We start from the raw sequence: 13,323 nt of genomic DNA on the forward strand, positions 1-13,323 counted from the left end.
AGTATTGCATTCACAGAAGCCCTTCTGCCATCTAATTTTTCCTCACTATTTTTGCCTTTCTCAGCTAATCTTTCCTCTTCCCTCTGAGGTCCACTTCCACGCATCACTCAAACTCTGTCATTGAACAGGTCAGAACATGTAAAGTCAATTCAACATGTTTATTGAAGATCTGTGCACAAAGCACTGTGCTGGGTTCAGAGAAGATACACTCTTGTACCAACTGTTTTTGTGTTGTCTTCTTATTTTATAGTGAGTGGGCAGAAAGCCCACTTGAGTTGCATTTGCATTTTCCTGCCCTGGCCTGTGGAGACGACCACCCAGAGGCAATCTGAAGCCATTCTCTCTCTACCCTTGCTCCTGACAGGTTTTCCGGACAGACTTGATCACAGCCATGAAGATCCCAGACTCATACCAGCTCAGCCCGGATGACTACTATATCCTGGCAGACCCATGGCGACAGGAATGGGAGAAAGGCGTGCAGGTGCCCGCTGGGGCAGAGGCCATTCCAGAGCCCGTGGTGAGGTGAGCTGGGCAGCCCAGGCCAGGGGGCCATAGGCAGGGGAGGAAGGGGAGGCTAGGACCAGGCCAGAGCCCTGATAATCCTCAGATTCCTTTCTAGTCCATCTTACGCTTAGGTTCTTTTGTCCTTAAAAATACATGGCAATGTTCCAGAAATATTGGCAGTTTACCTCTGAGGCTAAGGGCTTGGGCTTGGCCTCAGCTCTGGAGCCAGAGAACCTGGGTTCAAATTGCCACTCACATTCAGTGAAACCTTGGGCCAGAAATGTAATCTCCCTGGGCCTCAGTGTCCTTATCTGTGAATTGGAAGTGATAACAATAACACCTGCCTCACACAGTGCGCCATGCAGATGATGTAGGGAAGTGATCATGGAAGGCCCTGGGCACAGGACCTGGCACACGTGAGCACTCAGTGAAAACTGGCCATGAATTAGCTTGATTGTGATCCAAACTGTGTCCCACCAGAGGATCTCATCAGGGAACTCTCCAGGCTTTTAACTACTCCTTAAGATGGGGATAAGCCATGCTCTTGACTTCTTAAACCTTTTAAAGGAGTTGTAAGTGGGAGGGAATTGAGTATCTGGCATGCACATCAGATGCTCAGGAAGCTGTTGCTATGACCAGCCTTTGAGGAGGCCCCCCTGCCAGGGCTGGGTGAGGGTTGGGTCAGGGATTAGTCCTCTCTGGGTTCTGTAGCCTTCTGATCTTGTAGGTCAGAGAGACCCCTGGTGCTCTTGTGAGGAGGCGGTCTTGTGGCTGTGGGCCAGGCCTCTGGTGACAGAGTTCAGTCAAATGCTTCTTTCTGCACCCTGGGAAACCCTCCAAGTCATGTCTCAGACAGAGGGGCCTGCTGTCCTGGTCACCCCTGCCCACTAGCCCGCTGGCCTGGTTAGCTTGTGTTATTGGCAGTCCATTCCTGGCCTTGGCAGCCCCATGGCTCTTGCTGAGGCCCACTTTGACCAGGCCTGGGGCAAAGATCTCAGCAGTCACCTCCTTTGACATTGGCACTGATGCTTCCTGGCAGCCACACCTATGACTGGCTCACAAGCACCCAATGCCCATCTGGTGTCAGGCCTGATCTGGGCAAGCGATTACAGAAGCCAGGCAGACTCCAAACCCCATGGGCGCTCAGTGAGGACTGGGTGTAGGGCAGTGCTCATCTTCCTGGGCTCCCGAGGGCTGAGTGCCTACCAGCTCCTGTCTGTGGCCCTCTGAGAATTAGGGAAGCTCCAGGCCTCTTGGGAATGGGAGCATATGCAGGATTTGGAGAAAGAATTTATCCTCCACATCCCCTGCCCGGGGCCAGAAATGTGGGTCAAGCTCCTAGCCAGTTTCACATTCTCACCTCTGCAGACTGAAGACCTGTTACTGACTTCTTTGAGCCTGTTTCCTCCTCCGTAAAATGGGGCTAATAATAGTACATGCCTGATACTGTGGTGGTGTGGATTAAATGAGAATTTGTATGCCAAGGGCCCAGGAAGACAAGACAGAGGGGTGGGCCACCAGCTGGGCAGAGAGAAGTGAGTCCTGATTAGGCTTGGCCCGGTACTCTGTCCTCTCTCCTTGATGTCAGCGTCAGGTGGTTCCTGGGTAATTAATTGCAGATGCCTCCACACCAGTAGCTTGGCTTCAGTTGGTGCTTTATCTGTTGACATCAAGAAGAGAGCACGTGTTCAGACAGCTCTGGCTCTGCTAGGTGCATTCCCTGCATACGCACGGCTGCTCTAAGCTGACAGGAGCCAGGACCCTTGGCCTGCCCACGCTCTTGGGAGAGGATAACCTGGAGGAGGGAGGGGTGCTCTCTTGGAGGAATCTCCATGCCCCTTTTTCCTCACCCACCTCCAGCCTGGTCCCTCCGTCTCCTGGGGCACCGTCTGCTACACAGCCCCCATCAGGAAGCCAGTGTGGTAGCTGCCACAGTCAGAATGGTTATAGGAGCTGCGTTCCTGAGACCTTGTTCTTCTGGGCCTGATGTGCTCATCTTCTCATTTAATTATCGTATTAGCCCTCTACGGGGCATGTTACCGTCCCCATTTTGTAGATGAGGAAGTCGGGAAATTCTGGGGAATTCCCTGCGTGACCGCCAGGGCTTCGTGGGCTGGGCCAGGAAATTACGAGCCACGGGAACAAGCCTTGGGTTGCCCCTGTGTGGCCCAAAGAGAGTCTTGTGCCCTGATCACCCTGGCATGCTGACTCTGACTGCCCTCCCCCAGCTGCTACCCTGGCCCCCTGCATCCCTCTCACTTTGCCCACTCCTCCCTGGCCCTTGGGCAGGTCTGTCCACCTCATGATCTGACACTTCTCTGGATAATGAGAACCTCTCACCCTCAGATCATGAATTAAGGGAGGGCCTGCACTGCACCCTTAGTGTGGCCAAAAGACTCAGCTCAGCAAAACCAACCTCTGGTGTTTATCTGGTCTTCTGGAATATAGATCCCTCCTCTTCTCCAGATCCCAGTGCACCCATCCACCTCCTCCCAGCTGGCCTCAGCCCTACTGGCTGCAGCCGAGACTGAGGCCTTGGCCTAGGGTGAGGTCAGTTCACGCCTGGCAGGAGAGTTTCCTCCATAGTCAGAGCTGGAAGAGGCCAAACAGATGAAGATGAGAGCCTCACCAGGCACAGGAAATGCCTTTTCTGTTTTGAGCCCTTTAGCCCCAGTTTCCCAGAGAAAGGAATGTGATCTTGGCCCCCAGAGGTCTGACCAGGTGGCAGCTGACTGAGCACACAAGCGTGGGTAGTTATGCCGATAGGTGGTGGACATTTGGATAGGGGTTATCTAACACCCCAGCTAAGCACACGTTCAGGGCACAAACAAAGCAAGCTCGTGACAGAATTATAGTATTTTTAGCAGGGAGGGTACAGCTCAGTGGTAGAGTGCGTATTTAGCATGCACAAGGTGCTGGGTTCAATCCCCTGTACCTCCATTTAAAAAATAAGTAAATAAGCATAATTACCTACCCCCACCCCAAAGTACAATGTTTTTAAAAGAATGTATTAATTCAAATAAGAGCCTCAAGAGGAAAGGCAGAATTTTGTAGGACTAAGTGTATTAGCTGTGCTTCTATTTGAAATGACTTTGGCAGGCAGGGGCCGGGGAGGTGGTTATCATGGCATTATCATTATCTAACACCTTCTGTAACCTGCGCATTTTGTGTGTGAAAAAGGTGGTACCATGCAAGCCCTTTCCCTTTCTCCTTGTCTCCCTCAATCTCCTGTGGGCCTCCCTCCTGACCTGGAGGCCATTCCACCTCCCTGTCTCCATCCTTCTTGCCCCTCTTGCTGACACGCAGGGCATTTCCTGGAGCCCAAGAACCCTCGCCACAGCTGTGCCATGTCTCTGTGTGTTCAGAGCCTTGCCTCCCCCTCCCTAGTCTGCGCTGAGTCACAGCTTCTGGCAGCCCTGCCTCCGACCCCAGGAGGCCTCTCAGGCAAGTAAGGGGCCTCTCAACCCTGGCAGGGCTGGCCAGATGGAGACCAGGCTCCACAGCAATAACCATAGCAACTGGTAGGGGGTGGGAAGAGCTGGCATTCTGAACTGGCATCAGGAATTGAGGGGCAGCACACAGCTGAGCCAAGAGAGGAAACTGTGCCCTCCCAAGGCAAAAAAAGCCTCATATTCCATTTCAGAAGGAGCAAAGTGATATCCACAGGCTTAAAATACACACTCACACTCATGTAGTGCTTACTGTGTGCCAGGCACAATTCTAAGAGCTCTACATGTATTCATTCATTTAATCCTCATGCCAGCTGTAAAAGGTAGATCATATTATTATTAGCCCATTTTTTGTATAAACTCACTGGGGCACAGAGAAGTTACGTGGCTTACCCAGAGTCACGCATTAAGTGGTGGAGCTGAGTTTAGAGACCTCGTGCTGAAGCCAGGGCCCTTCCAGGCTGCCTCAGAGGCAGAGCCATGGCCTGAAGGAGGGCTGACCTGGGATGTCACCCTGGGATTGTAGCAGGTGCATCTTTGCCTCCAGGGAGGAGGCCTTGATCTTTGGAGGGTGGGGGAATGACACTATAGTGAGAGACTCAGGTAACATTTATTCGGGGGAAGGATAAGGTGTGTGGGCAGGACTCTGTCCTCTGTGGCAGTACACCTTTTATCCAAAAGGGGCCGTGTTAGCCACAACAGTGTAACCAAGTAGGGCTCCTCATCACCCCTGAGGTTACTGGTGGAAGAGGGGCCAAGGCTTGTGAGGTCATGGGGACAGTCTCTGGCCCCTTCCCAGCTTTGAGGGGTATATTGAAGGACCTGGAGGACAGCTGGCTCTACTCCTCTTGTCCCAAAGTGGCTGGCACCGGCATTGCCCAGACGGCACTTGGACTGCCCCTTACGCCTCTGCAGGGTGGGCATATGGGAGGAGGAAAGTGTAAGGAGGGAATGGAAGGAGGCGGGCCCTACTTGGCATCAAAGTCTCACACCTCACTTGCCCACTAGCTCCTCATCCAGGCTGGCCAACTCACTGGAGGCCCCCGGACCCAGGGAGGGTAGGAGTATGAGGGCACCCCCGTCACAACACTCTCTCTTGATTTTCTAGGATTCTCCCGCCATTGGAAGGCCCCCCTACCCAGGTGTCCCCTAGCAGCTCTGACCTTGGTGAGGGCTCTCAACCTGATTGGCCAGGGGGCAGCCGTTATGACCTGGACGAGATTGACGCCTATTGGCTGGAGCTCATTAACTCCGAGCTCAAGGAGATGGGTAGGTGACCCACCAGCTAAGAATGGGATAGGGCGGGCTAGGGAGGGTTTTCTTTGGAACCCCAGCATCCTCACCCTCAAAATGACAGTGGCCACCACTGGGCTTTGGCACTGCACGGATCTAGGGGGAAAGTCTGCTGCATTACTGATCTCTGTGCTTCAGTTTTTGTAGCTCTCGGGTGAAGGCTGTAATAGCATGTCATTTACACGAGAGTATTGTAGTTAGTGTGATTGTTACATGAAGAGTGAGTGAGCACTAGGAGTCTCGGATGACAAGTGGGGCTGGAGTCAGTTGGTATGGGCCTTCTGGCTGGTGCTCACCATGCCCCAGGAAGGGCCAGCTCTGTCATATTCAGCCACCTTCTGAGGTCCCCCCATTCACACAGCTTGAGCACAGGTTTCCCATGGAGCTGGCTGCATCCCAGAGACACTTCCATAATATCTGTGTGTATGTAAGCAGGGTCTAAAGTCAGAACACCAGGCCCCAGGGGCTTTTGAGATTGCTTGGTCCAACCCAGTCAGCTTTTAGACGATGGAGCTGGGGCCCAAGACATTGCACACAATGGATGGGCGAGTACGTCTCTCCTGAAAGGTCAGGCTCCTAACACCCACCTCTGCTGTCCTCACAGAGAGGCCAGAGCTGGACGAACTGACCCTAGAGCGTGTGCTGGAGGAGCTGGAGACGCTGTGCCACCAGAATATGTCGCGGGCCATCGAGACACAGGAGGGGCTGGGCATCGAGTATGATGAGGATGTCGTCTGTGATGTGTGCCGCTCCCCCGAGGGTGAAGATGGCAACGAAATGGTCTTCTGTGACAAATGTAATGTCTGCGTGCACCAGGTGGGCAGCCCCCCCCCAACACCACCCCGTACTCATGCTGTGTGGGCAGGCCCCCGCCTGCAGCTGGTTATCCCCCCGCCTGCAGCTGGTTATCCCGGCTGTAGGGGTGCAGCAAAACTGGCACAGCCCCTAGGAAGGAGGGCAAGGGGGGAGGAAGGGAGTGGTGTGAGTGCCCATGGTGCCAGGAACACCCAGGGTCCCTTGGTTCAGCCCCCTCCTCCAGACATGGGTAAACACCCATTGGATGGTCCTTCTGTCCTCTCCCGTCAGCCTCCCTCACTTTCCCCACAGAACACCCTACCCATCCCTCCTCCTCTGCGCCTCACCATCCTGAACTTACAAAGAGACAGCACAGTGTAGTGGTTGAGAGCAAAGCGTGGAGCCAGGCTGCCTGGTTTCAAATGATGGCTCTGCCTCTACAAGCTGTGTGGGGTTTTGGGCATGTTTCTTAACCTCTCTGAGCCTCTTTTTCCTCAAGTATAAGTAAAGGTAAGTTTTAAGTAAAGATTAAATTCCTTACTATGAGTCTTAAGTCTTAAGGAGTAAATTCTAAGTAAGGATTAAGTTCCTTGCTATGAGTCTTGGGTTAGAACAGTATAGTAAGGGCTGTATGTGTTTGTTACTAATATTGGTATCATAAACTGGGTGTGGCCTGACTCTTAATCTTGAGCCCCAAGGCTCTGGGTCTTGGGCATCTCTGGGCCTTGTTTGTAGGTGTAGCAGACCTGACTGGAACTCAGTGGACCCACTCTGGCCCTGACTTTGAGGCCCTCCCTTATCCACTTCTGCTGGAATAGCACCTGTGGAGCTCAGAGGGGCTTCCCCCAGCTGGCAGGTGGGTAGGCAGTGTAGCACCCTCCTCATTCATCCACATCCCTTACACCCAGCAGTTGTTAGATCCAGAAGCCCTCAGGATGCCCAGAAGGATCCCCGCTCACTGTGAAGAAAGATGAAAGCTCTGGGCCTTGTCCTCAGGCAGTGTACATCCCCAAGTTTGTATTCAGTTTAAGGGCGTTCATGGTACTGATCAGGAAGCTCTGATCAGTGACTGTCCTCCCAGAAGAGGGCAGAGCTTAGCCCTTTCACAGAGGACTGAAACATGTGACATTTCAGTGCACAACATAGGCAAGGAGCTTCTCAAGAGCTCAGGAGATGAGTAGCAGTGTCACTCTGTAGCTCCTAGCTCGGACTGAGGTGGGACCATTTGCAGCTGAATGCTAACCAGATGCAGATTGGTCAATGCCTCTGACCTGAGACCACCCTGCTCTCTCCCCAGGCATGCTACGGGATCCTCAAGGTGCCCACAGGCAGCTGGCTGTGCCGGACGTGTGCCCTGGGTGTCCAGCCAAAGTGCCTGCTCTGCCCCAAGCGAGGAGGAGCCTTGAAGCCCACTAGAAGTGGGACCAAGTGGGTGCACGTCAGCTGCGCTCTGTGGATTCCTGAGGTGGGCAGCTGTGGGAGTGGGGCGGCTCTGGGGCACAGCCGTGGGGAAGTGGGTCTGAACAGAACACAGGTGGCAGAGCACTGGGAAAAGAAGGTGATGGACCACATTAAGTTGGGGATCTCAGGTGGTGAGCCTGGGAAGAACTCGGGAAGAAGCCCACAGGGAATTTACCTGTGGACTTGGGCAGAACTCAGGTGGTGGTTTTCATGAGAAAATGGGATTCTGAGCCACTGGGGGAATCCAGGTGGTGGGTGTGAGAGCTGGACGGAGGTCTGGCAGCTGACTATGGGGAAAGCAGGTTGTGGGTCTAGCCAAATTTGGGCAGTGGTCCCAACCAAAGTCAGGTGTTCTTTTAAAACAAAAACAAGCCAAATGACCTAAAAGGAAATCAGTTGGGGAGCCTGATTAAAAGTTTGATAGTGGAGCTGTGGCTGGGATGGAGGGGTGCGCCTGGGTCTGAGTTCAGGTGGGGAAGGACCTTGGGCAGTGGGCGGGGCCCACAATGAGTATGCAGAGGCTCTGGGCTCCCATTATATTTGAAATGAGAAATGCTGACATTTGCTGGAGTGTCAGCCGCAGCCCTGCTGTGTGCCCTGACCTAGAATGAGGCCCCACTCGAGTGCTGCCTGTTCCCAGAAGCAAGCCAGGTGGCCCTGTCAGCAGGTGGCCCCTCCCCTTCCTGGGCTTGCAATCTGAAAATCCTTGCTGGGACCCACTTCACAGGCTTGTGTGATCATAGTGGTTATGTCAGCAGTAGTCACTGGTTCCCACATCAGCATCTTGAAGGCTGGGACTGCCTCTGAGTGTACCCCAGGCTGAGCACAGCAGAGACATAAAGAACCAACAAAGATCTTCCATGGCGGCCCTTTGGTTCAGACCTCTGGACAGGGGCCCTTTCCTTCCTCAGGCATGGGCAGTGGGAAGGCCAATGTATCCTGCCTCTGGGCCTGAGGGTTGGGCTGTGCCCAGGAAGCAGGTGTGGTTATAAGCCTGTTCCCATAAGAGGGGCTAAACAAAGGCATGTTAGGAAAGCCCTGGAGGCTCCCAAGTAGAAATCCTGCCTTGGGGGTCTATAGTTGCCACCCAGCAAAGTAAGTAAAACCCAAGTTACAGTAAGAACTCTGAAGATGCTGCTAACGAAGGCCAGAAGAGGGAGGACTCATTTACGCATGCATGTAGAAGCATCTTTGTCTTGAGTCCCACACGGTCACAGGCACACCCTCCAGTCAGTTACATGCACTAATGTGCACTTCCCAGTCACAATTTAAGCCTTGCCACTGGTGAGCTCACACAAACACGCACTCAGTGGTCAACTTGAGAAGTCAAGAAGGACTTCGTACTCTCCCAATGCCCTGTGTGCCCACTGCCTGGTTTCCGCAGACAGCCCCCAATTTAGCAGATCCTTGGAGGCAGGCTGGGGATGAGAGGCTGATGCAGCTCCCTGTATCCTGCCCAGGTCAGCATCGGGTGCCCCGAGAAGATGGAGCCCATCACCAAGATCTCGCATATCCCAGCCAGCCGCTGGGCTCTGTCCTGCAGCCTCTGCAAGGAGTGCACAGGCACCTGCATCCAGGTACACGGCCCCTTCACCCCACCACTGCCTGGGAGCCCATGCAAGAGCCAGCTACACAGAGGGGCACGCCTGGGACACCCTATAAAGCAGGCTACTGCCACCACCCTCCACATGCTCCCATGGTGCTGTGGATAGAACCACTTACGGGCCTGGGACCGGGACCAGAGTCAGAACCCTATCCGACCGGCATTCCTCCATTCCGAGTTCTGCTAGACACGGGGTACGGGCCTAAGGAGCCAGGCTCACCACCCTGTTGCAGTGCTGAGGACTCTGGCACTCCCTAAGAGTGTCTTTGGGCTTAATAAATACATTGACCTCACTTCTGACATCAAACTTGACATGTGGAGGGGTAGGAATCAACTTTGCCTCCAGCTAAGCTAACGGGCTCTCCCTGCACAGGGCTGGGCTGTGTTAGTCTGTTGACAACAGCAGTTCCCTGGGTATCAGCATCACCCAGAGGACTTGGTAAAACACAGTTTGCTGAGTCTACCCCCAGAGGTCCTGATTGAGTAGATCTGGAGTGGGGATAAGAATTTGCATATTTCTAGCAAATTCCCATGTGATCCTGAGGCTACTGGTCTATAGGCTGGGAGGTGGGAGGGTCATCCTCTCTCTCCAGAAACAGTTGTCATTGCAAACACTAGATTTGCCTCCACCCATTTGTAAGATTGCTTTTGAGTGCAGCATAAATGGTCACTAATATTTGGGTGGGTTATTGCTTGAAACAGTTGTCAGCTGCGCACAGCCATCATTCCAGGCAACTTAGGCCCTGAGTTGGTCCATGGTGCCTGGACAAGAAAAGAAGGAAGGGACCTAACTCCAGCCCCTCTTCCCGGAGAACAAAGAAGAGGCATAACCCCCCATCTTGGATAACGTTGCAGGAGTACAGGAGGCAGGGACCCATCAACAGCCTTTTTCTTTTGATGCCTCTGATTCCAAAGTCACTCGCCCACACAGAAATGCAGCTTGTCCCCAGAGGGCTTGTTCAGTCATCTGTTGACTTCCCCAAGGGATGTGGTGCTGAACCCCATTTCCTTTCCAGCTCCCTGAGAGCTCCCCCTTCCCACCTGCTGTAGCTCTCTCCACACTCTGCAGGATGTTGGGAGGCCATGCCATTTTGTTTAGGGTCTCACCAGCGTTCTGCATTCTCAGTGTAACCCTGGGAGATGTAGCCCCGCTTCCTTCTTCCCTCCCACCAGGGCTCCCTTCCTACCTGACACTGCCCTTACTCTCCCTCCAGTGTTCCATGCCTTCCTGCGTCACAGCATTCCATGTCACATGCGCCTTTGACCACAGCCTGGAAATGCGGACTATATTAGCAGACAATGACGAGGTCAAGTTCAAGTCGTTCTGCCAGGAGCACAGTGATGGGTGCCCACGGGGTGAAACCACTTCTGAGCCTGCGGAGACCAGCCCAGCCAGTGAGGACATGGAGAAGGTGACACTACGCAAGCAGCGGCTGCAGCAGCTGGAGGAAGACTTCTACGAGTTGGTGGAGCCAGCCGAGGTGGCTGAGCGCCTAGACCTGGCTGAGGCGCTGGTCGACTTCATCTACCAGTACTGGAAGCTGAAGAGGAAAGCCAATGCCAACCAGCCGCTTCTAACGCCCAAGACTGACGAGGTGGACAACCTGGCCCAGCAGGAGCAGGACGTCCTCTACCGCCGCCTGAAGCTCTTCACACACCTGCGACAGGACCTGGAGAGGGTGAGTGCCCCTGCCACCCGCCCAGCTGCCTGCCAGGTGGGCATCCCAGGAGGCCTTTCCACCCCTGATTCACTGCCCTAGAGCAGCCCTGGTGCACCAGGATTCAAACTGAGCACCAGCCAGGGCACTGAGGGCCTCCGGGTCTCTGGTCATTGATTCTTTGCAGAACAAGGGAGGTTCCAGCTCTCGGGTCTCTGAGTGCCTCTTGTCCCAACCCTTTTGTAGGCTTGGTGAAGGGTGAGAGCCTGTGAGGCTGGGAGACAGCAGAGCCAGGGCAGGGACCCAGGCTTTTAACTGCTAGTGGTCTCTGCAGGCCCTGCCTGGTCCCAGCACATGAACTTTACTTAGAATCGGAAGCAGGGGAGGAAGTGGGAATCACAAGCTAGTTGAATCAGCCCAACAAGCATGTGCTGGGCCAAAGCAGGGAGGAGAGTTGTGAACACAGTTCCCGAGGGGTGGAGGAGGGCTGTATAGAGGGAACATTGTGAACAGAGGCACAGGGATGTGAGGGTGGCCTGGAGACCAGCAGCTGCTTGCGTGGGTAGAAGGATGGGGCTGGATGGGTGGACCAAAGTGTGTCTGGAAGCTGCAGAAGCATTTTAAGCAGGGACTGTCCTGCTGTGGCTGCCACTTCTAAACCCTCATCCAGGAGGTGGAATCACAGGGCCTGGATGGAGTGAGTGGGTTGGCCAAAACCCCTCAGCTTTGTACAGGGAGGCAGGTGATCTTGCCTTGGTGCTGGGCCATAGCTGTAGGGGCTGAGCGAGATGAGGAAGGTGTGCACACTCCATGGTTTGGGGCTGGGCTGTGGAGGTTGAGGACCTTCCTAGAGCATAGAGGCCCCTCAAAGCCTCTAATCCCTCCTGCTCCTCCCAGAAAGGCGAGTGGGTCCCGTCTTTTGTAGAATAGCCCTCAAACTTGGCTTTTCTGGCCCCCCTCCCCAGCCTCCCTCAAGTTGGGGGCAACCCAACGGTGAAGCAGGGTGTTCTAGGTCCTTGAGACAGTCCTGTGAACCCCAGGTGCTATTCAGGCCTCTCCTCTCTGGGACATTCAGTTCTAGGTTTCCAGAGTATGGGAGGTCATGTCAGGGTGTCCTCCGTGGACACACACACACATGCCCATCCTCCCCCGAGGCCATGCTAGGAAACAGTCCTGGGTGGAAGCATTGAGGGGACTTTGTGTGACTTGAGGGGCTGTTTCACTTAGATGTCTCTCAGTTGGCAAGTCTGTAGAATGGTTAAAGCAACTCAGCAGATGTTGTAGAGAGGGGAGCAGGGGAGGCATGAGGTGGAGGCTCTGAACGTGGACCCAGCTTCTCCACTCCTCTTCACCCCACTCATCTGCCCTGATGTCCATGGCTCCAGCCAGGACAGAGAGCAAGGCTACCAAGATTGCAGTTCCCACTTCCTGGGCAGCCCATCCTCCTGTCTTATGTGTCAGGGCTGTCAAGTACAAACCCTCCTGAGACCAAAGTTGCTTCCACAGTTGCCCTCAGGTCACCCCCAAGTCTTTACCCTTAGGGTCTCCAGAACAGAGCCTGCATTTACATTCCTTTTGTTTCCAAAAGACTCATCACATCCCACCTCCCTGGTCTGTGCTGGTCAGCCCACACGTCTCGCCCTGGCTAGGCTGTGTGGGTAGGTCAGGGGATGGACTCACCTGTTTAACCATCCTCCTGGAAAAAAAGATGAGAGGTAGATACTTCCATCCCTAAAGAGCATATGGGGAAGCTAGGGCTCAGAGAGATGAAGAAAACCTTAGAGGAATGTGTGTTTTCTAGGGCTGAGTTGAACTAGGGCCTAAATGCGGGGAAGGGTTTGTCAGAGTTGTTGGCTTATTCTGTACATTTCCGGGCCTCATCAGTCCCCCACCCTTTCAACCCCATTGTCAGCTGGTACAGGTGGTGTCAAGGGCAGAGACTGTCAAGGGCTGGGATGCCAGTAAACCTGCTGAGGCAGCTCCGGGGTTCCTGGGCAACCAGAGCTTTTGCACAGACCCCTCTGGTTGGGGAACAGAGCTCTCCAAAGTCAGGTGTGAGTTGGCCCACTCTTCTCCCAGGAAGAGGAGGCAGGGCCAGCCTTGAAGTCTTTGCAGGTCCTTAGGGCTCAGGAGCTTCCTGTCAAAATGCTGCTTTTCCCGCAGCCTCCACGCTGGGCTGGCGTGGCACCAGCTGAGTGCACAGCCCTGGCAGGCTGAGGAGAGGAAGTCAGAGACAGCTATATGCCCAATTGACCCCCTCCAGGTCCAGCCTCGGGCCTTTCATGGCCATGCGTTGGTGGCCTGAGTGAGTGAACACAGCCTAGAACTATGCCATGGGGGAGGCTTTCGGCAAAGGCCCGTGACACTTGGCAGGCCTGGCTAGCAGCCCTGGTCTCTGACCATAGGCCTAGTGCCAACGGCTGAGAGTGTCCAGCCTGTCACTGGGCACCAGGCCAGCTTGGGCTGGATCCATTGGGGATGCAGGGTAGGGGTTGAGACTGAGGCGGTGGGTAGCCTAAGTCTGCATCCAGCCCCAGAACTTCCCAGCTCTGTACCTTCT

At 54.3% G+C, this 13,323-nt stretch overlaps 1 protein-coding gene across 12 annotated transcripts in view; it reads left to right on the forward strand.

The window, feature by feature from the left end:
- The window catches only part of JADE2 (jade family PHD finger 2), a 132,886-nt gene that overhangs the window by 104,492 nt on the left and 15,071 nt on the right, over positions 1-13,323 (forward strand). For all 12 annotated transcript variants that reach the window (XM_014554970.2, XM_014554966.2, XM_014554968.2 and 9 more), the window contains 6 exons: positions 365-522; positions 5,062-5,222; positions 5,851-6,062; positions 7,339-7,506; positions 8,963-9,079; positions 10,320-10,784. In XM_014554970.2, the coding sequence (XP_014410456.1) occupies positions 365-522; positions 5,062-5,222; positions 5,851-6,062; positions 7,339-7,506; positions 8,963-9,079; positions 10,320-10,784 (1,281 nt within the window). The remainder of the gene's footprint in view (positions 1-364; positions 523-5,061; positions 5,223-5,850; positions 6,063-7,338; positions 7,507-8,962; positions 9,080-10,319; positions 10,785-13,323) is intronic.

The sequence above is a fragment of the Camelus ferus genome, chromosome 3, assembly GCF_009834535.1.
Source record: "Camelus ferus isolate YT-003-E chromosome 3, BCGSAC_Cfer_1.0, whole genome shotgun sequence".
In the NCBI taxonomy this organism is placed as follows: domain Eukaryota; kingdom Metazoa; phylum Chordata; class Mammalia; order Artiodactyla; family Camelidae; genus Camelus; species Camelus ferus.